This window comes from Nasonia vitripennis, chromosome 4 (assembly GCF_009193385.2).
Source record: "Nasonia vitripennis strain AsymCx chromosome 4, Nvit_psr_1.1, whole genome shotgun sequence".
Lineage (NCBI taxonomy): Eukaryota > Metazoa > Arthropoda > Insecta > Hymenoptera > Pteromalidae > Nasonia > Nasonia vitripennis.
In genome coordinates this window covers 9739939-9761270 of record NC_045760.1, presented here as the reverse complement: position 1 = coordinate 9761270, position 21332 = coordinate 9739939, and the positions used below count along the sequence as shown (strand labels likewise).

At 35.4% G+C, this 21332-nt stretch overlaps 6 protein-coding genes across 10 annotated transcripts; 4 read left to right on the top strand and 2 right to left on the bottom strand.

Moving 5' to 3' along the window:
* Positions 1-26: 26 nt before the first annotated feature.
* Positions 27-1681, bottom strand: LOC103318081 (ankyrin-1-like). Its single transcript, XM_016985070.3, has 2 exons — positions 1470-1681; positions 27-1108 (listed from the first exon to the last, which is right to left on the bottom strand). Exon 2 carries the CDS (start codon positions 1093-1095, stop codon positions 262-264), a length of 834 nt encoding a protein of 277 aa, XP_016840559.1. The 5' UTR covers positions 1096-1108; positions 1470-1681; the 3' UTR covers positions 27-261.
* Positions 1682-1961: 280 nt separating this feature from the next.
* Positions 1962-5630, top strand: LOC100679871 (ankyrin-3). Of its 3 annotated transcripts, none has more exons than XM_031929382.2 (4): positions 1962-2141; positions 2378-2472; positions 2553-4212; positions 4303-5562. In XM_031929382.2, the coding sequence occupies exons 3-4, from the start codon at positions 2602-2604 to the stop codon at positions 5431-5433; spliced, it is 2742 nt and encodes a 913-aa protein (XP_031785242.1). In that variant the 5' UTR covers positions 1962-2141; positions 2378-2472; positions 2553-2601; the 3' UTR covers positions 5434-5562. The 3 variants fall into 3 exon arrangements, with proteins under 3 accessions (XP_031785242.1, XP_008213816.1, XP_003424676.1); XM_008215594.4 differs by having other exon boundaries at positions 2378-2505; positions 2582-4212; XM_003424628.5 differs by having other exon boundaries at positions 1999-2141; positions 2582-4212; positions 4303-5630.
* Positions 5631-6063: 433 nt separating this feature from the next.
* Positions 6064-10120, top strand: LOC100119769 (mitochondrial intermediate peptidase). Its single transcript, XM_016985065.3, has 10 exons — positions 6064-6291; positions 6715-6983; positions 7060-7246; positions 7330-7409; positions 7518-7706; positions 7777-7918; positions 7981-8319; positions 8431-8652; positions 8721-8951; positions 9059-10120. Exons 1-10 carry the CDS (start codon positions 6166-6168, stop codon positions 9353-9355), a joined length of 2082 nt encoding a protein of 693 aa, XP_016840554.1. The 5' UTR covers positions 6064-6165; the 3' UTR covers positions 9356-10120.
* A 40-nt stretch (positions 10121-10160) lies between these two features.
* Positions 10161-16193, bottom strand: LOC100119803 (cullin-4A). Its single transcript, XM_001603471.6, has 9 exons — positions 15230-16193; positions 14225-14588; positions 13803-14138; positions 13535-13721; positions 13263-13455; positions 12653-13185; positions 12302-12580; positions 12085-12237; positions 10161-12008 (listed from the first exon to the last, which is right to left on the bottom strand). Exons 1-9 carry the CDS (start codon positions 15534-15536, stop codon positions 11913-11915), a joined length of 2448 nt encoding a protein of 815 aa, XP_001603521.1. The 5' UTR covers positions 15537-16193; the 3' UTR covers positions 10161-11912.
* On the top strand, positions 16061-19606 carry LOC100119842 (splicing factor 3B subunit 2). The gene is made up of 3 exons (XM_001603502.6): positions 16061-18475; positions 18561-19036; positions 19114-19606. The coding sequence occupies exons 1-3, from the start codon at positions 17104-17106 to the stop codon at positions 19180-19182; spliced, it is 1917 nt and encodes a 638-aa protein (XP_001603552.2). The 5' UTR covers positions 16061-17103; the 3' UTR covers positions 19183-19606.
* On the top strand, positions 19183-21318 carry LOC100679999. Of its 3 annotated transcripts, none has more exons than XM_016985075.3 (7): positions 19183-19262; positions 20059-20160; positions 20236-20316; positions 20385-20491; positions 20567-20832; positions 20909-20952; positions 21038-21318. In XM_016985075.3, exons 1-6 carry the CDS (start codon positions 19217-19219, stop codon positions 20949-20951), a joined length of 645 nt encoding a protein of 214 aa, XP_016840564.1. In that variant the 5' UTR covers positions 19183-19216; the 3' UTR covers position 20952; positions 21038-21318. The 3 variants fall into 3 exon arrangements, with proteins under 3 accessions (XP_016840564.1, XP_016840563.1, XP_003424677.1); XM_016985074.3 differs by lacking the exon at positions 19183-19262 and adding an exon at positions 19723-19917 and having other exon boundaries at positions 20010-20160; XM_003424629.5 differs by lacking the exon at positions 19183-19262 and adding an exon at positions 19723-19966.
* The last annotated feature ends 14 nt before the right edge of the window (positions 21319-21332 follow it).

The following is a 21332-nucleotide window of genomic DNA, read 5'->3' as shown; positions in this document are numbered from 1 at the left end:
TACAATAAGTTAATGATGGAATTTTCAGTTACTTGATCCTCATAATCATTATCATCATCATCGTAATCTGACACGTCGTCATTTATCATAGAACTACCCTCTTTTTTATCATTGTACAATGCCAGATGCAATGGAGTCATGCAGTTATAATCCTGAATCTCAACAGAAGCACCATGTTGAAGAAGTACCTCGACATTTTTCTTAAAGTTACTATCTACAGCACAATGCAAAGGTGTGTACCCTGAGCAATATGCTAGTTTTTTATTTACAGAGCCTATCAAGATCCACCCCATTTTCTATAAACTTTTTCACTAGAGACGAGTCATTTGTCATGCAGACATAGTGAAAGTTTGATAATCCACGTTGGGGCATGCAGTAAAGATACTTTTCATCCTTACCAAGAATTAGATATTCAATTATTGATGCATTACCAAAATTATGTTTTGCTAGATTTTTGGGTGAAATCTTATCATTTGAGTATAGATTGTTCTTGGCACCTGCTGTCAAGAGTACTTTCACCACATCTAAGCACATGAATACAACTGCCAAATGTAGGGGTTTGTAATTTGCCATGAAATAAGAATCCAAATTGATTTGATGCTCAATGTCGTTGCCGTTTTCTAAAAAGCCTTGAACAACTTTTACATTGTTTCTCATGCATGCAATGTGCATGTGAATCAAACCTTGCTTGTCTTTTGGATTTGCATAGTTAGTGTGCTTGACATGTAGAAGCATGGCATCTACCATTTGATCATTTCTAGTCATAAAAGTAAGATGTACAGGTGTATTTTGATCCTTATTAGTTTCAGTAATGGATGCCTTTCTGTTCAACAGTTGGTGCACAAGTTCCATGTCGCTCTGCTTCACAGCATGATGAAGAGGTGTATCAACAGCTGTAGAAACCTCCATTGTTCTGTTCACTCTGCAGCCTTTTTGTAGCAGGAAAATTGCAACGTCTTTTTGCCTTGTCTCAAAGGCAGCATTTAAACATTCATAGTCAAAATAGTTGGAATCTGCCGGAATGCCTATGCTGTCAATTATTTCCTTGACCTTCTCTAGTGAACTGGATGCTTGAATTGCTTTCAATAGATCCATTGTCTCGGTGATGCTGTAATTTAATTTTTGTTTTATTTTTCTTACATAATAAGATATAAAATAATACAAAAGGTACCAGAACCTTTCAGGAAATAAGAAAATCTACAGATATCAACTTATTTTGTAAAAAAATGTATAGATCACGAATACTTATTACTTATGCATACATACGATTACAACTGTTTGATACTTTGTAACCAATCACAACATTCACAATTTAACTGATTTTGAAGCATAAGTAAGTATAAGCAAACTATAAATCCAGGTATACATATAAATAAGATCGAAGAATCAAAGAACAAAAATCAGATGAAACAACGAATTTCAACGAATGTTTTATGTATGTCTATAGGATATAAAAAAGACTTTCTTACCCAATTTTATCGTACTTATATATTTTTATTCAAATCATCGTCAAGTATTTCAACAATGCTGACTATTCGACAAAACGCTCACATCGTCACTATACCTACTATATTAATATTGAAATCCCATTCCATTCCGAATGATCGTTCTCGGAATCGGTAGCGGGAGCGCAAACGAATTCGTATTTTTGCTTGTTTCTAGTTTATTGATATTCGTGATATACCTATATATAGGTCTCATATGCTCTCATGGCAGCACTGTCTGAGTCCCGCTAAAAAATTTTATTTACTTGAGAAGAATCAATTGTGCAAAACAATTAATTAATGTGACCGTATTAAATTTTTACAAACTAAATTTATTCTATACATTAAAACGATTTAAAATAATAAAATTAGTAAAATCTAGATAGTTCAAATTATCCCGCTTTACGGTGAACACACCCATATAATAAATGGAACACACTGCAATGCTGAGCGCGAGTTGAATTTGACGATTCCAAGAAATGCGCGGTCGAGTCGAGACTCGAGTCTTTGTTTATTTCAGAATTCAAATGAAATGAGCGCGATGGGACTGCAAGACGCTGGTCGGATAGTCTGATATCCTGATGTATTGACTACTTACTCATATACAAATAAATATCATAAATGGGAATTAAGTAAATATAAAAAGCTAGTGCACAGGTAAGGAATTCTAATAAATTTTCGCGATAAAATCTTAAGTACTTGATCTTGAGAAGACACAATTATCAAGATCGTGCTAAATATTCAAGTTGTTGTTTGGATATATATTTACTACTAGAAAATCTTGGGCATTCGATTTGCTGATTTTTAGAACAAAAATCATGAGCAAAGATTTGTCGAGAACGGCTAATTTTGTATCCCCCAATGCTAAATACTAAGTTATTGCAATTTTTTAGGTTATGAAAATTTTCAAATTGAGTTGAGATGATTGAGAGTTACAAGTCAAATAAACTCTGTGGCCGTTTGGATTCCTTGGATACTTATTGAAATTGTGAGTTGAATGCATTGTATAATTCATTTAGCGGTAAGACAAAATTATTGTATGGAACGAAAATATTTCCAACACATTAGAAAAAATCATTTCACAATTTTTTTTCCAGTCTTATAGAATCACTCAATCATGGGTCGAGAAGAATTAATGGTTGCGGTACAAACTGGCACTTATCTGAATGTCCAAGCTGCCTTTAAAGATGAATACTTGGCACACGATGAAGAATGGTTTGATTATAAACTTCTGATGGCTGCAATAGAAAGGTCACACAAGACCATTGTTCATTTTCTCTTGGATAAGAATTGTAGAGTAAGACGAGAAGAAACAACTGAGTCTTTTCATACGCCTCTCTATCATGCAGTGCTTTTAGATGATTACCAACTTGTGAAAAAGATGATTTTAAATGGAGCTTCCATAAAGGACAAGCATTTTACGCACCAAACGCCTATTTGCTTAGCCATAAAAAAGGGTCGTGATTTTCTTGCTGATGCCATCCTGCGATTGGCCAATTTTGATGACATTAGTCCAACAAATGCTGATGACATTGCTCATTTTCAAATTGCTTGTATGAGAGAAAAACTTGAAGTTGTAGAACAATTTGTTGAGCGTGGATTTTCTCTTGAAACAGTTTCAGTTCTAGATGATGAAAAATGGAAAGGCTTTACGCCTTTACACTTTGCAATCATGGGTTCGGATAAAAGACCTAAATGTCAAACTGCAATGTATTTAATAAATAAAGGTGCAGATATCTATACGAAAAATTCCCAAGATCAAACGCCGCTTCATCTGGCATACTATAGTAATAACTATGAAAAAATGCAAAAGAGCATTAGTTTAGCTATTTCTTCACAAAAAGAAAAATTTAGTAATCCAGTTGATAAAAATGGAGTTTCTCATTTCCACATATGCTGCATGTGTAATACAACAAATTGTGTTGAAACTTTTATAAAGAAGAAAGTCAATATTAATACTTCAGTATCTGCAGATTTGAAGAATGACCCTGGATTTACGCCATTACATTTTGCCATTAAAAACAATTGCCTAGATATGGTACAAATTCTGTTAAAAAAGAGCGTAGAAGTGAACAAACCCGCTAATGATTGTTTGACGCCACTTCATTTAGCATGTAAACTTAACCACATAAAGATAGTTGAGTTATTACTGAAATATAAAGCAGATGTTAATGCAGTTGGCGAAAGTAGTTGTACACCCATTCACTGTGCATTTTATGCAAGTCCAAGATCATATGAACTTATTGATTTACTGTTATCATCTGTTCCAAAAAATAGCAATTATTCAGATTCACGAGGACTTTCATATTTTCATATTGCTTCTGCGCAAAATAATATAGCTATGGTGGAAAGTTTGCTCAATCTTGATGGAATATCAATTGATGCTCGAATTAATTTGGATGATGGGATTAATTCTGGATACTCTGCAATACATCTAGCAGTGGATTATAATTGCAAAGATGTTGTTGAATTACTTTTACAACATAATGCAAATGCTAATATTGCTGTGAGTAGTAGTGATATTAGACCACTGCATTTAGCATGTAATTATAATAATGACATATTTTTAAAAAATAAAAAAACTTACTGGAAAAAAAAGAAGAGAGGATTTAATTACGAAAATAGTTTAGCGATGCGAATTGAAATCATGGAAATATTACTAGATAATAAAGCAGACATAAATGCTAAGACTTCTAAAGGAAAGACAGTGCTTATGTATGCATGCTTGGTACGTTAATTTATATTGTAACTAAATAAAAAATGTACTTTTTCTTATATATTATGTAATACATAACATAATTTTGCTTATTTTGTACAGGATGTCAGTAATGTTCCAGATTCAATAATCAATTTTTTAATAGCCAATAATGCAGATATTAATATGCGTACCAATAAGAAGTCGACAATCTTACATTTATTTGCTAACTGCAAAGAACACTTATTTTCTAAAGTTGTAGAATGGAGTGAGCGTTTTCTATTACAAGGTGCCAATGTAGATGCTATTAATGATCATGATTGTACTCCACTTTTGGTTGCATTCAGAAATGAGAGTATTAACTTGAACTATGAATTGATTAAATTGTTATTGAAGCACGGTGCCAATATAAATGCCAGGTCAGGAGGATCCAAGAATACTCCTCTTCACTACCTTATTGAAAGAAGTTATCCCTGTGAGGCAACAATGGACTTACTATTGAACAATGGCAGTAACATTGAAGCCAAAAATATATTTGGACACACACCATTGCAGGTTGCTTTTTCTAGAGGACAGCTTTCTGCAATTAAAAAACTGTTGCGTTATGGAGCAGATATAAATAGCGAGAATCCAAAAGGCTTCCCAACTATAAATCCATTTAGTTCATGGAGAGGCATATATTGCATGTGTAAAGAAACAACAAAAGTGATTGAAATTCACATAAAGAAATTAATCACTATAGGATTTCACATAAGTGATAAAGTAAAAAGATCTTATGGTTTGTTGAGGGCTCCACCTTTGAATCTTCCCAGAGAAGCAGATGATGTTTTCATTCAATGCTCTGAAGAAATAAAAAAATTAAAGAATGCGAGAATTGACAACTACACTACCTTGTATGACATATTGTTTAGAGATCAGAATGAAATGGTCAAACATTTGAAAAATAAGACTTTGACAGAGATGTTAAACGACCCTAGTTTGGAAAGAAAATTTCCTTTATATGGATATTTATTGAAATTACAATTAAAGAGAGGATTGGTGAGGGAAAATTATTCAAAACCAGCTAAAACTTCTTTAGAACTTTTAATTGGCATGAGCCTTCCTGATTCTTGTTCAGAATCAATTCTTGGATACCTACGTAACAGAGATCTTGTGAATCTGAACAAAGCTATCAAACTAACTGGCAGTATCAAAAGAAAATTGCAAGTCAATAATTCCAAGAGTGAGGTTCCTTCAAAGAAGCGACGACGGTAAAATCGTGTCGTTTGGTATGAAGCAGTTAAAACAAGCCAAAGTTAATTTTAAAAAAAAGGCTATGTTGACATTTAAATTTGATTAATGTTTATAAGCTTTTCCTAATTAATGTTCTCTATACATATTTAAGTATGTATTACTTTTACCTAAGTGCACTTATTTATTTTTTTATATGAATAAACCAATTTTGAACTTAATTATTACATTATTTATACCTCTTATAACTTGCTTAAACGTAGGCAAAAGTAGGACTGTTGATTGTAAACCTAAATTGTAAGTCTAAATGTAGTAAACCAAAAAATGTTCATAAGTCACTAAAAATTCCAGCATCATCTGAAATTAATGGTAAAAAATAAAATTTCGATTCATCTTCATCACGCGAGCTCACATTACTACATTACTATATAAAAATATCTGGAAATTTCATTTTTGCAGTAAATCATGAAATTCGCTTGTACTAATAATTTTACATAATCAAGTTTTTGTTTAATATAGATTGTACCAAGTACTTATTATATGAACTGAATAAAGAGCGGTTTCTTTTCGGTAGATCCGTATAAGTGTAACGCAACGTGCTCGCGCGCGCACGTGGTATCAAGAACTCCCTTCTCTCCTCGATCAGCTGTTCGCTATAAAGTCAACATTGAACGAAGCGCCGGGATCCCATCGCCCATCTCGTCGTTGATTCCGATAAATCTCTTGGTGATTCTCGTGCACGAATTATATGGTAAAATGCTGAAACTTGCGTCGAGATTCGCTCGAGGAAATCGAGGAGTGAGCACCTGGACACCCCTCGCCACGGCCTTCAATGCGCGACCCTCCGGAAGGTTCGACTTTAGCTTCGGCCGCAAGGAAACCGTAAGTCCAGATATTACTCTCGTTTTGATAAAACTTTTTGTTTGAATGAATAATTTGATATTTTTTTTTATTAAAAAAGTATTCATTATTCAGTCTCTATTCGGCTTTAGTGGGTGAGATGTTTGTAGGTTATAAATTTGTTATTTAATTCAAATTGTTGTTTGTAAGACGGATGCTGGATACTGTTTAGATTTGGTACTTAGTAGGCTTATACCTAAAGGACAGTATTTATTTGTTCATTTATAAGAATGTCTGATTTTTCATTTATTCTTTTACAACATTTTGTACAACAGTATTATGCAACAATGGCTATTGATTGGACAAAAAGCATTTTTTAGTACTCAGTAGTTTAACTTTCAGTATCAATTGTACAATGTATTTTCAATCAAAATTTGAAGCTGACAAAACAACTTATTTCTTCAGGGACTATTTGAAATACCAGAACTCCAAAATGCAAGTGGATTCCAGGAACTTGAGAGTGCAGCGATTTCACACACAGATGAACTAGTCAACGAAGCAATCAATAGTGGAGGAAAGCGCACAAGAAAAATGGTTGAAATCTTTGATGAATTATCAGACACACTATGCAAAGTGGCAGATATGGCAGAGTTTGTCAGGGTAGCTCATCCAGATAGTAATTTTGCTCAAGCTGCAGAAAATGCTTGCATTACCATAAGTGGAATTGTAGAAAAGTAAACTTCTTTGGATTATATTTTTTGTTTTTTCATTATTATAGAGCATATAATGAAGGCTAAATTACTTGCACAGATTGAACACTAACCGTCAGTTATACGATGCCTTGTCCTGTGTTGCCAAAAATGGAGACATACTCAAGACAACTGAAACTGACAATCACGTCGCAAAGCTTTTCCTTTTTGATTTTGAGCAATGTGGAATACATTTGCCTGAAGAACAAAGGCGTCAAGTTGTTGACCTTAATGACAAAATTCTTCAGGTAATCAAAATGAATATTTCATAAAAAAATTTAATTAACCAAGTATTTATTTATTTTTTTCAATACATTTTTCTTATCTACAGTGTGGTCAAAAATTTATGGCTGGTGCTGTTGAGCCTCGTGTTATAAATATGAGTTCATTACCAGAGAGAATCCTACAATAGTAAGTTTTACATCATTTATATGTATCACAAAAAAAAACACCAAGTGTAGAGTTTATGCAGTGTCAACAAAAAAAAAAATAAAACACCTAACACCATAACTTTTCCAGTTTCAATAACAACGGAGAAAACATAGTTGTCAGCGGTATCAACACCGAATCCGGCGACTCTCTGGTGCGGGAAGCTGGTTACAAGATATTCCTGTACCCTGAACCCAATCAGGAAAAGTTGCTGCAGGACCTGCTGAACGCCAGACACGATCTGGCTCAGATCTGTGGGTTTCCTACCTACGCTCATAGGTACACATCATTTTATAAACGTTTAAAAGTCAATTGCCCAAATGTGCTAAACTAAATGTTACTATTGCAGAGCCGTTCGCGGAAGCACAGTCGAGAAGCCCGAAGTAGTCTACAGTTTTCTCAACTTAATGAGCAATGAATTGCAACACAGAGCAGCAAACGATTTTAAATTATTGCAAAAAATCAAGGATTCAGAATCATCGACAAAGCAGGTATGATTATTTCTTGCACTAGTTGTACAAGTTGAAAGCGCTAAACAAAACTACTGTTACAGCCAGTAATGCCCTGGGATACGGCATACCTCTGTACCAAAGCACGCACAGCCTGGCTAGGTGCCTCGAATGAGGACTACGCACCGTACTTTTCGTTAGGCGCCTGTATGGAAGGCTTGAACCTGCTGACGCAGGCACTGTATGGCGTCCGATTAGAACACCAGCCAACCTTGGCTGGTGAAGTTTGGGCTAATGACGTGCAGAAACTCGCCGTAATCGATGAAGACGAGAAGCCCCTTGGTTATATCTACTGCGACTTCTTTGATAGAAAGAACAAACCCAATCAGGATTGCCACTTTACTATAAGAGGCGGAAGAGAACTTGCTGATGGATCATATCAGGTTGCTACTTTGTATTATGTTTTAAAAAGTCTGAAATTTGGATATTTCAAGAGTATTTTTATACTTCTGAAACAAATATCTATAAAATATTCTATTTGCGAAAATCTATAGAATCCAGTGGTCGTTCTCATGCTCTCGTTGCCATCTCCAAGAAGGTCTGCGCCCAGCCTATTGAGTCCTTCATTAGCCGAGAATCTCTTTCACGAAATGGGCCACGCGCTGCACTCTATGCTCGGCAGGACCAAGTATCAGCACGTCACGGGAACTCGGTGCAGCACTGACTTTGCCGAGGTTCCAAGTATCCTCATGGAATACTTTTGCAGCGATCCAAGAGTAAGTACATTCGTTATCTTGTAACTTGCGTGCCAACTTTTAATTAATTCTGGGCTGCTTAATGTCAGATACTTTCACTGTTCGCGAAACACTATGAGACTGGCGAGAAAATTCCAGAAAAGATGCTGCATAAAATCTGCGCATCCAAGAACCTATTTCCAGCATCCGAGATGCAGAGCCAGGTGTTCTACAGTATGCTTGATCAGGTCTATCATAGCGGTAAGGTAGCCGGATCAACGACTGATATTTTAGCGGATATTCAGAATAAGTATTATGGACTACCCTATGTTCCGAATACCGTAAGTTTATTCACAATAACAATCCATTAACTCGGATCTACAATATAGAAATTATTACAAAACATGAATAGTTATATGCAATAAATTTATGAAAAATATTTTATCAGGCCTGGCAGCTGAGATTTTCACACTTAGTGGGTTACGGCGCCAAATACTATTCATATCTCGCATCCCGAGCGATTGCATCTTGGATTTGGCAAACCTACTTTGAAGCTGACCCTCTGAGTCGTAGCTCGGGTGAACGTTACAGGCGCGAATGCCTCGAACACGGAGGTGGTAAGCCGCCATCGCGACTCGTCGCTGATTTTCTGCACCAAGAAGCCAGTCCCGAGAACTTCACTAGGTCAGTTATCAACGAAATTGACGCCAAAGCGGAAAAACTCGGGTCAGTCAATGCAGCGTGAATTGAAGAATGTATTTTGTGACTGCGTGTCGTTTAAAAAATGATTTGGGATAAAAGTTGCGAGTTTTCGAATTGTTTTAGACTTTTATAACCAAGATAAACAGTGTTTTACAAATGAAATTTAAATGTGACAAATGATTTATTTCTCACTTGTATATTTTCTTGACTCGAGTAGTGAAAATGTAAATAACTGGAAATAAGTAAGATAACTTTTTATATAAAATAACTTTTGATTGTGTTATGATAAATCATCATGTAGATAGATATTTTACTATGTTGTATGCAAAACCGTATGCATATGTAGTGTAAAAGTTGTACGCAATATTATGCGTACGTAAATGAAACTTTAACATGAAGTTATTTTCTGCTATAGAACTGCTAATAATTATTCCGCGTGACCATTTTACGTGAAATTCATTTCGTATATAAATTAATTAAAATAAAAAAGAACTTTACTAAAATTCAACGCCATAATATAAGTCTCAAAAGTATAGAGACAAAAATTACACTAACGAAACTAAATAACAAAATCGCTGGATTTGTATAGCTCAAATTAAACTTGACAATGAGTGACGTAAACAAGTCGAAAAGATGATAAAATTACAACCTTCATCCAAGGGATACCTGTAAATTTTTCATTGCATGACATAATTCTAGAGCATTATTGTACATAAAAAATATACATTTCAAGTTAGAATGCACTTGGCAGTTAAAATTGATTTCTTGATAACTTGTATATTATTGATCTTTTATATTCTTAAAAAAATCTCAGAAGAAAAAAGAAAAAAACGGAAATAAATAAAAAGTATGTATAGTATGTATTTTATTACAAGTACCTGTTACTATTTACAACTTCGACAAACATCCTATGAATCTGTTACATAAAAATAATTTTCGTAGCGTACGTTTTTGTTTTACTTCCGATTCATGACGATAATCCTGGCATTATGTATTATATGAAATATCATGTCGTAATCGCGTAATCTGTATTTTGGCTGGCTTACCCATTTAAAAAAGGTAGCCCTACCGAGTGGCAGTTTAAAAAAATTTATTTACCCTCAGTTTGAACCTGACTTGATCTAGTTGTATCAAGTACTTCAAAGCAATAGATATTTGTAAAGGCCAGCCAAACAGCCTAGAATTAAAGCAATCATCGCATTTTTTACAATCATGTGTGAAAAACCTATAATTTCTCACAAGCTTTAAATATTTAAAAATGAATTTAGCGCTTCTTGAATCATTATCTTTCTTTTTTTTCCTTCACTATCTGAATAAGATTATCCGCAAAAAAACCACTGGATATATTATTCTATACAAGTCTTTTTTTATCTTTAGTTTTTAAATAATATGATTCGCTTAAAAAAGTTACAGATTAAGATCAAGAAAATAAGGTGCTACTAATTGACATCGAAATTCGATGTACTACAATCATTGCCGAACGATTTTTTTCTCTCAATTTTGTTTATACAAATAATTAAAATAATTTACACGGCACAGCCTTGTAAACCAAAATTGAAAAATCTGAGAGTCCGAGAAAATCGACGAGCCAGGTTAGTTTTTTGTACAGAAGATAAATACATTTTTGTTCTTGATCAAGTTATCTACTAAGGAAAAAGAATCGATTACTCTATATGTATTTTGTGAGGCTTTACGTAAAAGCGTTTTAAACGATGTGCAAAGCCTCTTTTTACTCTCTTAGTTCTTGTACGGTATAGCTTCATTTATCTCTCAATGTCGACCAAGGCAAACAAAATTCATTCAACTTGCTATACGTATTTCCAAGAACATTCTTCGACTGGAAGAAAAAGCATTCGTAGTAATTTATTCGAGTGCCAAGAACTTTTTCTGTTATTGATATTTTTATTATATGTAAAAAAACGCGTAGCATTCTAGAGACTTCTCGAATATTTATCCGTCACCTGATTTCCCGACAACTGGTACATTTTCGACTTAATGAGAATTATTCAATGTATTTTTAAATTTATCTAATTATTTTCAAAATTAAACTTACGACCTGCTCGTAAGTAGAAAAATCGCAACTTTTCATTATGGCCTGCATTATTGAATGCCCTTTGACTTGTCATCTAAAAATCAATAACGTCAAATGCACAATAAAAAAAAAGAAAGTAAACAAGATAATAATCGTTCTATTGGATCGTAGAGATCAGAGTGTCGGTAAAAGAAGACTCCAGAATCATTTCTTCCAAAGATAACAGCTAACATGTTGAGCCCTTTTCTCATAATCTATTGAAACGATCAGATAGTTTTCATAGTTGGCGCTAACAAATAAAGCGAACGCCATTGGACTGATTAAAGCTCGGAGAGGTTTAAGAAACAGTATCTGCTGATAAAAAGTGCGACGCTCTTAATGAAGTATTGCGCGTTATCGAACGTATTTATGCTGTTCTACTTGTATTTTTTAATCTGTATACAGCACGCGAACGCTCACAAACTCCACTATAATAAGTTCGTTCATTTCTCTGTACGGCCACAATTTTTGTTTTTTTCTTGCTAAAATCTCTCATCACAATCCAGTGAGACGCAACTTGGCTGCGACGTTACGCGACGTAGTTGTACTGATTGGCATTGTCCCAGTCTCTTTCCATGTAGTCTCTATCAATCAGAGATTCTATTCGTTTCTTCAGATCAGCAGGCTATTAAAACAATCCAATAAAATTATAGTATTCAACATATTCTAATAATGTTAGCTTTTTTGCAGGGAAATCTTACCTTTACAGGAAATTTGAGTTGATTGTACAATTCACTTATAAGAAGATTATGCGTCAGAGTTTTCCTCATTTTCATAATTCTAACTATTGCTGCATCAATCTGGTACTGTCTGTCTTGGTACACTCTTTCTTCCGTAGCTTTCTGTTCCTCATTCTAAGAAAAAAATAAATATTGATAGTTTTAAAAGGAGTGTTAATCTTTTTTCAGGTAAACTTACCGTTTCCTTCATCTGTATCTGGTTGATCTTTATTCTAAAAAGTTTGTTGGTAAACTCGGCATTAAAGACGAATCTGTCGTTATCAGCAACATCGCGACCTTTTGGATTTTTCTGAAGTACGCGAGCTTTACCGCAGGCCAGTGATTGTAGGGTTCGCCTTAGCTCACCATCCTCGATATTTGTCGCTGCCTTGACTTCCTCAAATGACATATTATCTGCCTCGTTAAAAAGAATCAGTACCAGAGCTTGGAACAACGAAACTTGCAACTCTTTGTTACCCTACAAGAAAAAAAAATTAATCACTTTAATTCCAAGAACTTAAAGAGATCTCGTTAAAAAGCTGCAAATTACCTGATTGAACCATGCCTTCAGAACACAGTGTCCAAGGGTCGGTTGCCATTGTAGCTTCCTGCCACTGTGCTTGCCTAGATAAAACTTGTTGAAAATATCCTGATACTGAACCATTTCGGGTGGCAGCGTTACCTCCATCACCGGATAAGTTGGCCAGTAACCCATCGTCAGTATCGATACAGTGAGATCAAGATTGCTAGCAATTAGCTCATTTTGCAGATTACCCGAGTACTGCTTGAACGCGATGTTGATGTCCTTGCTCAGTTCCATATCTTTGAACATACCCTCCAGCTTGCTAGTGAAACCACCACCACATTCTTGTTTCAATTTGGACAACATGGACTTCTCAGCGTCGACCGAAGCCGATTTACCAACGAGCAGTCGTTTCGCCAAATCTTTCTTGTAGAAGGCTTCAAACACATCCTTGCCATGAATGAAGCGGAATAAGACCATGATTTTGTCGAGCAGTCGTTCTAGCTCCTCCTCTGTCGCCTCTTTGTTACCAGCACGAAGCTTGCAATCCACGAATTTGGCTAGAGATAGGTGAAGAAATTTTGAATACTTGGTAAGATGAGTATAGGTATATATTTTTCGCTCAAGAAATTCTTACCTATAAGTTCAGCTGGTTTGTTAGCTCTCTGGTTAATAAAAGCCTCAAAAGCCTCCTTCAAGCTGTTGCCAAACTTTTCGTTCCTGTGAAAGCACGTGTTGACAATATTATCCATTTTGTCCTTAAAATCTAGAAGCTCCTGAACCATGGTCTTGTCCTTTTCTGGATCTATGACTATAGTTTTGCCTCGTTTCTATTAAGTACGTTAAAAAAATTATTATCATTAAATTCTTTACTATTCAATGGAGTTTAATGGAAGACGGAAAACTCACCTTTATGTAACTGTTGAAATTCAAGCAAAGCTCCACCAAACCATTTTTTATACGACTGTACAAGTTATAAAGCAAGGACAAATCGCTGATTCTGTTCTCATCTAGTAATCCACTGAGACCCTTTTGCAAAATGCTGGTAATGTGCTCAGATAACAATTGCTTCTCCACTGTGTGTATTAAGGACCACCTAAAAGGAACCAAAAATATTTCTTAAAATACTGTACTCTACATGAGTATCGAAATAAATTTTAACAATGTAATCACGTACTTTGTGGAGGTATCAAGATAATGAAGCAGTCTCTCGTTCTCTTCTTGCAAACGCTTGTCGACGTGAGCGAGGTACTCGGGTACGTCGTGTTCTTGCATGAGTCTCTGACCCTCGGCGGCATAGAGCCTCTCGGTGGCTACAAGGAACTTGGACTCAAACGCGTCCTGATATATCTGCAAATCGGACAGCATGCGCAATAACGACTTGAGCAGAGTGCGATCGACGGTGTCGCCCTGACGCTCCTTCTCGATCAGCATTAGTAGCCCCTCAACTGTGCGCGTCTGCACCAGGTTATTTAACACTATGTGCAATCTGAATAGATAGAGACCCATATCCCTGGAAAAGTTATTATACAAGACATGTTTAATTTTAGAAGACATAGAAATTGCATTAAAAATGTATGTTTCTATAAAATGTTTTACCATATAGAGGAGATGCTAGGATTCTGTAGAACATAGGTTCTATCTAGGTAAAGAAATATACTTCTAATCATGATCATCTGCCTGCAGTGGGACTGCCAGCATTCGTTCATTTTTTTCAGAAAAATGTGTCGGTCCATAGATTCAGCTATAAATTGCTCTATGTTGGCCTTGACATGAGTTTCCACCAGGACTGTCAAATTGCTGTAGAGAGTAGATGCCATTTTATGACTACACATGTTCTCCACAGCTTTGTAAAGTTCTTCCAGGGAATAACGTATGCTTTTACTGGTTTGTATAGCAACTACTGCCTCTCTGAGCTTCTCCCATGTTTCCTCTTGGTAGTTTTCAGGAAGTTTTGGTTTATCTAAAGAATACAATTATTTATGATAAATCTTGACCAAAAGTTTTATTATTTTTACATATTGATTTCAATTACTGATTAATGCAATACCTAGCATTTGATTGCCAATTACATAATCGTGTATGTTATATCAAAAATTAATTTATTTTTGTTAAATCAATAAAATTCATTTCTCCATACAATTATTAAAAAAAATAATGGATAGAATGTTAAGACTAGTTATAGAGAATTGTCATAATAAATTTGCAAGGTTTTGGTCTTAGCCAAGAAATTTCAAGGTAGGCAATCTTGTAATTCTTTTCTAAAATTGGAACATGCAAGCACATTCTTGACTCCCTCATAAAATTACTTGTCATTAATATTGATATTTTAATTTTTGTCTGGTTTTTTTTGTTGCTCAAGTTCAATGATCTCAAGAATTCAAGATTGTTTTTTCAATGAAATTTAGGATATGACCTAAAAATAGATTTTCCATAACTTGTAAGAACTAAAAAAGAACTTGATTATTGCAATATCATGTTCTACCTCTACTTCTTTTTGCAATCCTATAATTTTCATGAATTCAACAAGCTTTCCAGACAACAATTCCATTAGCTTTTTCTCTCAAAATAATAACATGTTCAAGACTTGAGCAAAATAATTACCTTTAAAATTTTTGATGATAAGTTTCTTGGCAGTGCCAGGTTTTCCAGTGGCCAGGCTTTGCGTGATCTTGTTCACGCCATTAGGATTAGCCACAGCCAGTGAAAAGTTTGGTCTCTTGTTTTGCGCATTGGCCGAAGTAGTAGCAGCAGCTGCCTCAGCCATGGTATTGTCCAGAGCCTCTGGCTCGCCGGAGTTGTGGATCCTTGGTCGCTTGGCAATTTTAACACAGGAGGACTGCTGCTGTTGCTGATGATGGTGGCTGTAGTCAGTAGCCAGAACCTGGGAGTTTCTACCCAACCTGGACATATGAGCTCATTGCCCAGCCGCTGGGCTTGGAGATCCTGGCTGCTTTGTGATGGATGCTTTCCTCGACACCTAACCTTCCCTTGACTCCTGCAGCACACAGCTGTTCTCCTCTTTAGTGAACCTGAATCTTTCCTTTCTCCTAACCTCACGAGTCTTGCGACCGTGGACAATAAACCTCAGGAACACGCGCAACTCCGAGAGGTGCGTTTTTTAACCTCTACCTTCTCTTCCACTCTCCTCCGACTCCTCGCCCAGGGTTCTTTTTTCACCAACACTCACACGGACACTGGGCGCGTGCTCTCTCTCTCTCTCTCTCTCTCTCTCTCTCTCTCTTCTCTTCTGTCGAGTTATTATATCTATATAGTCGTATACTCGCACGATTTTACACACAGCGAGTGAGCCTATATACACAATAAGTAAGTACTACCAAGCTCTGAAATTTTCTCTCGCAAAGGAAGCGCGATGAGACGTATTTTTCTGGACGTTTGATGATCCAAGCGCAACCTTATATCGCGACGGCACATACGATTTGTGACGATTGTGCTGTGTGCACCGATTATTTTATTACACTACACTACACTATAAAGAGGTGGTGGGCTTTGTAATTCGGAGTCCACGCACGCTACGTTTTCCCCAACGTGAATAAATCCCAAGTTAAGCACGTCGAGTAGTATAATGTGTGATACATATAGGCATATATGCCTATATAGATATATATTTGTATACAGGGATTGCATTGCAAGACGCGAAACACGCGTGCGCGCCGCGCGTCTCTTCAACGTTATACTTAAGGTAACACACTCCAATAGTAAACCGGTTAAACTTGAGATTATTATTTTATTTTTGATTGATACGCCATAATAATAAAAATTGAACACAATCAGTCATATTTAACTTTATTCAAGCTATAGCATAATTATTTTTATAGCATTACGAGCTATATAATTAATATAATATCTACAAGTTTTGAGTCACGAGATACCTAGGTCGAAAGGTAATAAATAAATGAAAAATTAAATTAACAAGTACTATAATTATACAATACGAAATTCTAGTTGTTTGTTCAGAGATGAGCCTACACAATTTAAAGATAATTTTGGACAGAAAATACTTACAAAACACACTTTTTAGATGCCAAGACATGAATGTGATTCATCCTCGCTGCGCGAGATGGTTGAGGCTTGTTATACCTATACACTATACATATAGGATCACATCCCCACTCTCCCTACTTACGTTGTCCCGTTCCGAATAGCATATAAACACCATCAGGAGACTGTTGACCGATTCCGGCATAATGACGTTTTTGGTAATAGTTCTTTGCTTAAGTGAAATCATTCCTTTTTGGCCTGACTTGGTCAAGTAAGCATCTTGTTTAAAAAACTTTTTTCAAAAAGTTCGCGGTCCCTATTTGCGTTGACCGCAAAATTCATACTTTATAAAACTAACCTAAAAGTTGTTGTCATGTCTTGTCATCGACTTCGCGCTTCTCTTGATCAGTATCCTGATTGTAAATGTTGTCCTATATAATCTAAACAACAAAGGAGTGCTCTTCAAGTGACAAGAGATGTCCAATAGTGTATTGCTTCCACCGGGCTTGGAGCACTCGTTTGTTCCAAGAAACAACGCCAATAACTTCTCCGAGTATTGGCAAAATCAAAATGTACTCAAAGTACCGCAAAAAGTTACTGTCAACGGAAAAGCCGATAATAACACTAGGCCGAAAAAGCGGAAGAAGAAGAAGAAAAAGCAGAGGAGTACAGATGAGAAAAAAGATGACAACCTAAATGATTCTGAAACTGGAAACAATGAACCTGAAGCAGAAATTGAATATGTTCAAGATATACCAACTGTCAGCGATCTGGAGCCTATGTACAGACAATTTGCTAAGGTTTTTGAAGCGTTCAAGCTGGTCGAACCTGAGAAGCTGAATGCTGATGGAGCTGAAGCTATCAGTCAGTACCCACCTTTGAGTGCAGCTGATGGCGCTATTGCCAGTAAGCTTGGACAACTTGTTGACGAGTATGAGGAAGATATACAGGCCCAAGAACATCAACAGCAGCAGGCTGCAGGAGAGAATGGTACCCCACGCATTTCCAAGAGAAAATTAAAGAAATTAACAAGGCTCAGCATAGCTGAACTTAAACAGCTAGTTGGAAGACCCGATGTTGTAGAGATGCATGATGTCACTGCGAGAGATCCCAAGCTATTAGTTCAACTAAAAGCTCATCGAAACACAGTGTCTGTTCCTAGGCATTGGTGTTTCAAACGCAAATATTTACAGGGTAAGAGGGGTATTGAGAAACCTCCATTTGACTTACCTGCATTTATAAAACGCACTGGTATTACTGAAATGAGAGCAAGTCTGCAAGAGAAAGATGAGTCTAAGACTCTCAAGGCTAAAATGAGGGAAAGAACAAGGCCCAAGTTGGGTAAAATTGACATAGATTATCAGAAACTGCATGATGCCTTTTTTAAGTGGCAAACTAAACCCAGAATGACTATTCATGGTGATTTATACTATGAAGGAAAGGAGTATGAAACAAGGCTCAAAGAAAAGAAACCTGGTGAGTTGACAGATGAATTGAGAACAGCTCTGGGTATGCCGATTGGACCTAGCTGTCAAAAAGTCCCACCACCATGGTTGATTGCCATGCAGCGTTATGGACCTCCACCAAGTTACCCAAATCTAAAAATCCCAGGCTTAAATGCTCCAATTCCTGAAGGCTGTGCCTTTGGTTATCATGCTGGAGGTTGGGGTAAACCTCCAGTAGATGAGACTGGTAGACCACTGTATGGTGACGTTTTTGGAATGACTAGAACTCCTAGAAGTGATAATTTGGATGAGGATATTGACAAAGGAATGTGGGGAGAGCCTGAGTCTGAATCATCTGGAGATGAAGACGAAGATGATGAGGAAGAAGAGGGTGATGAGGAAGGTATAGTATTTTCAATTTTTCCATGTACATTTTAAATTAATTTATTCTAATAGTACCATTTTAATGATTGGGTAATGTTTTACAGCTAAGGAAGATGCAACTGGTCTTGTAACACCTGGAGCTGAAGGTCTTATCACTCCTAGTGGTATTACATCAATACCTGCTGGATTGGAAACCCCAGAAACCATTGAGCTTCGAAAGAGGAAAATTGAGAGTGAAATGGAAGGTGGTGATACACCTGCCTTATTCACAGTTCTTCAAGAAAGAAGAACTGAAAACCTGGGATCAAGCATGATGGGCAGCATGCATGTTTATGATATGACCGGCGCAGGTGGACAGGCACCACCTTCGGTCATAGCTGCGCGACGCGGTGTAGTTTCTACATCTGAAGTCAGAGCAACCGAAAAAGAGGGAGCCGTCGAATTGGCTCTTGATCCTAGCGAATTGGATCTGGATTCGGAAGCGATGGCTTCTCGTTATGAAGAAACGATGCGGAATCGTCAGGCTTTGCAACGAGAAGATTTGTCGGATATGTTGCAAGACCATGTACGAAGACAAAAGGTAACTCGCCAACGTTTATTCTTATATGTAAATCGCAATATTAGTTGGAATCTAATAGCACTACTTTTGTGTTATAGAGCAAACGAAAGCACCAACAGACTCAAGATACAAAATCTTCAAAAAAATATAAAGAATTTAAATTTTAAAAATAATTTTTCTAATACAACTAGAAAAATACAAATGAATCTTTGTTGTGCAATATTCTGTGGCTATATCTATGCATTAGGTAAATTATTTATTTAATAAAACTCGTTAGTTCATGAATATTTAAAATGACGCATGATTTAAATGTACAAAATGTTGAAGTTTTCGACGAATAAGTTTATAATAGCAACGAATTCGTAAAAAATATATTTAAGTCACACGTATCGTAATATACTATTAACCTTGTTCTATAAAATATGAGTAATTTTATATTAGTTTATAATATTTAACGTATATGTATTTGTTTTTATAAAAATTTTAACTTGACGTTTCAATTGTACAAAATTATAATCTTGACTTCTAATCTAAAAAATCTCTGTAGATTGTGGTAAAGAAGTATCGTAATAAATTTGTACGTTCTCTCGACTTGTCAAGTAGTAATACAGTTTCTTATTTTGAATTCATAAGCTATCTGACTTATATATATATATATATATATATATATATATATATATATATATATATATATAATCTTTAAATTCAACGTCATTGACCGTCAATTTACATTGTAAATTTAAGAGGAAACTAACGGACTATAGTGTTTTGATTCGTCTGTTGTTGTTGAGTTGTTTTGATCATGCCAAATTGTAGTGTGAACAGTGTTTACATCGGTTATTCGTAAAAGTACTGCTTTGGAACATTAGATTCCCAGTTTGTTTTAGAAAAGAGTTTTGGAGGTAACGAAAAAAGTGTTCACAAGAAGTTCTCTTGTTTCTTAATTTTACGGTTCGTTAATTCAGATTAATGTGATTGATTTTTTTTTAATCAGTGTATCGTTAAAGTGTTAAATAAGTACGATTCATTCTGCAATATCATAGATATAATAGATATGGAAGACCGGTCGGAATTGGAACAGCCAAACGTTGGGAAAATCATCAACGATTTTAATAAAAACGCAACGAAAAAGGCACAAAAGAAAGGTACATTTCTATACCTGTAATCTTGTTTTCATGCAATACCTCAAACGCACTTCAATTTTTTACGATCGATTACAGAGAATACGTTGATTAGTTATACCATTAAAGCGACAGCTCGCGATCAAAATAAAAATATTATGATATCCAAACTTAAAGGAGGTAAGTGAAACTTATTGCGTAATAAATTTAATAAGCTTATTGTATGTATTAATTTGTGTATTTTTTAGAAATCGAGCATTATTTGGATAAAGTGGCTCTCTTGGAAATGGAAAACGAAGTGAAGGAAGAGTTACTCCATGAAAAAGATAATGAACTTAAAGGTTTGAAAACTGAGGTATGAACACATTGTGCATTTATCACAGTATTTATTAATCGACACAAGTATACTAAACTCTCGAAATTAACTTAGAATCAAAAACTGAAAGGCTTGCTACTGGAACAAAAGCATCATGCATTACCAAAAGTCACATCGTTTAGTCCAAAACCTGCTATTAATAAAATCAACAACGATGCACTCAGCTATAACAACAACAATTACCAAGTTATTTCAACATTTAACAACATCGTCGCTTCGCCAAAAAATGAAATAGCAACGACGAATTATAATTCGGTTTTGTCCACGACTGCCGATAGTCCAGCCGGTCAAGTTGCAAAACCCAAGTCTACTAAACTAAAGTGGGTATATTCTGGAACATTTAGCTTTCGAATAATTTTTAACAACTGTTATTCGAGCTTGTATTGATTTTTTCAGGCGATCGTTTAAAAAAAACAAAAAATCCAAGTCAGTTTTCTAGCGTGAGTTTTTAGTAGAATGCTTAAAAGTCAAATATGCATACTTATTTTTATATTATTCATCATTTGTACATTATTTTACTTCCAGATCGTAAACAACTTGCGCAGCCAGGTAGCAAAGTCAAAGTGACAATTGTAGCGATAAATTAGAGAAAAATCGATGTTGTAAGAGCTGGACTCTTTTATTTCTTCTTTACACATGACTCCAAATTTTTTTTATTATAATATTTAAACTTATTCTCATTTTTTATTTATTGTAACTATAGTGGATATTTTGTATGAATGTATAATTTTGTAACCGTTTTTTTGTCTTATAGGAGAAACAAATGAAAAATTATGCATTTGATAAATAAAAACCATGTACTAATATGCGAAGGTTTATG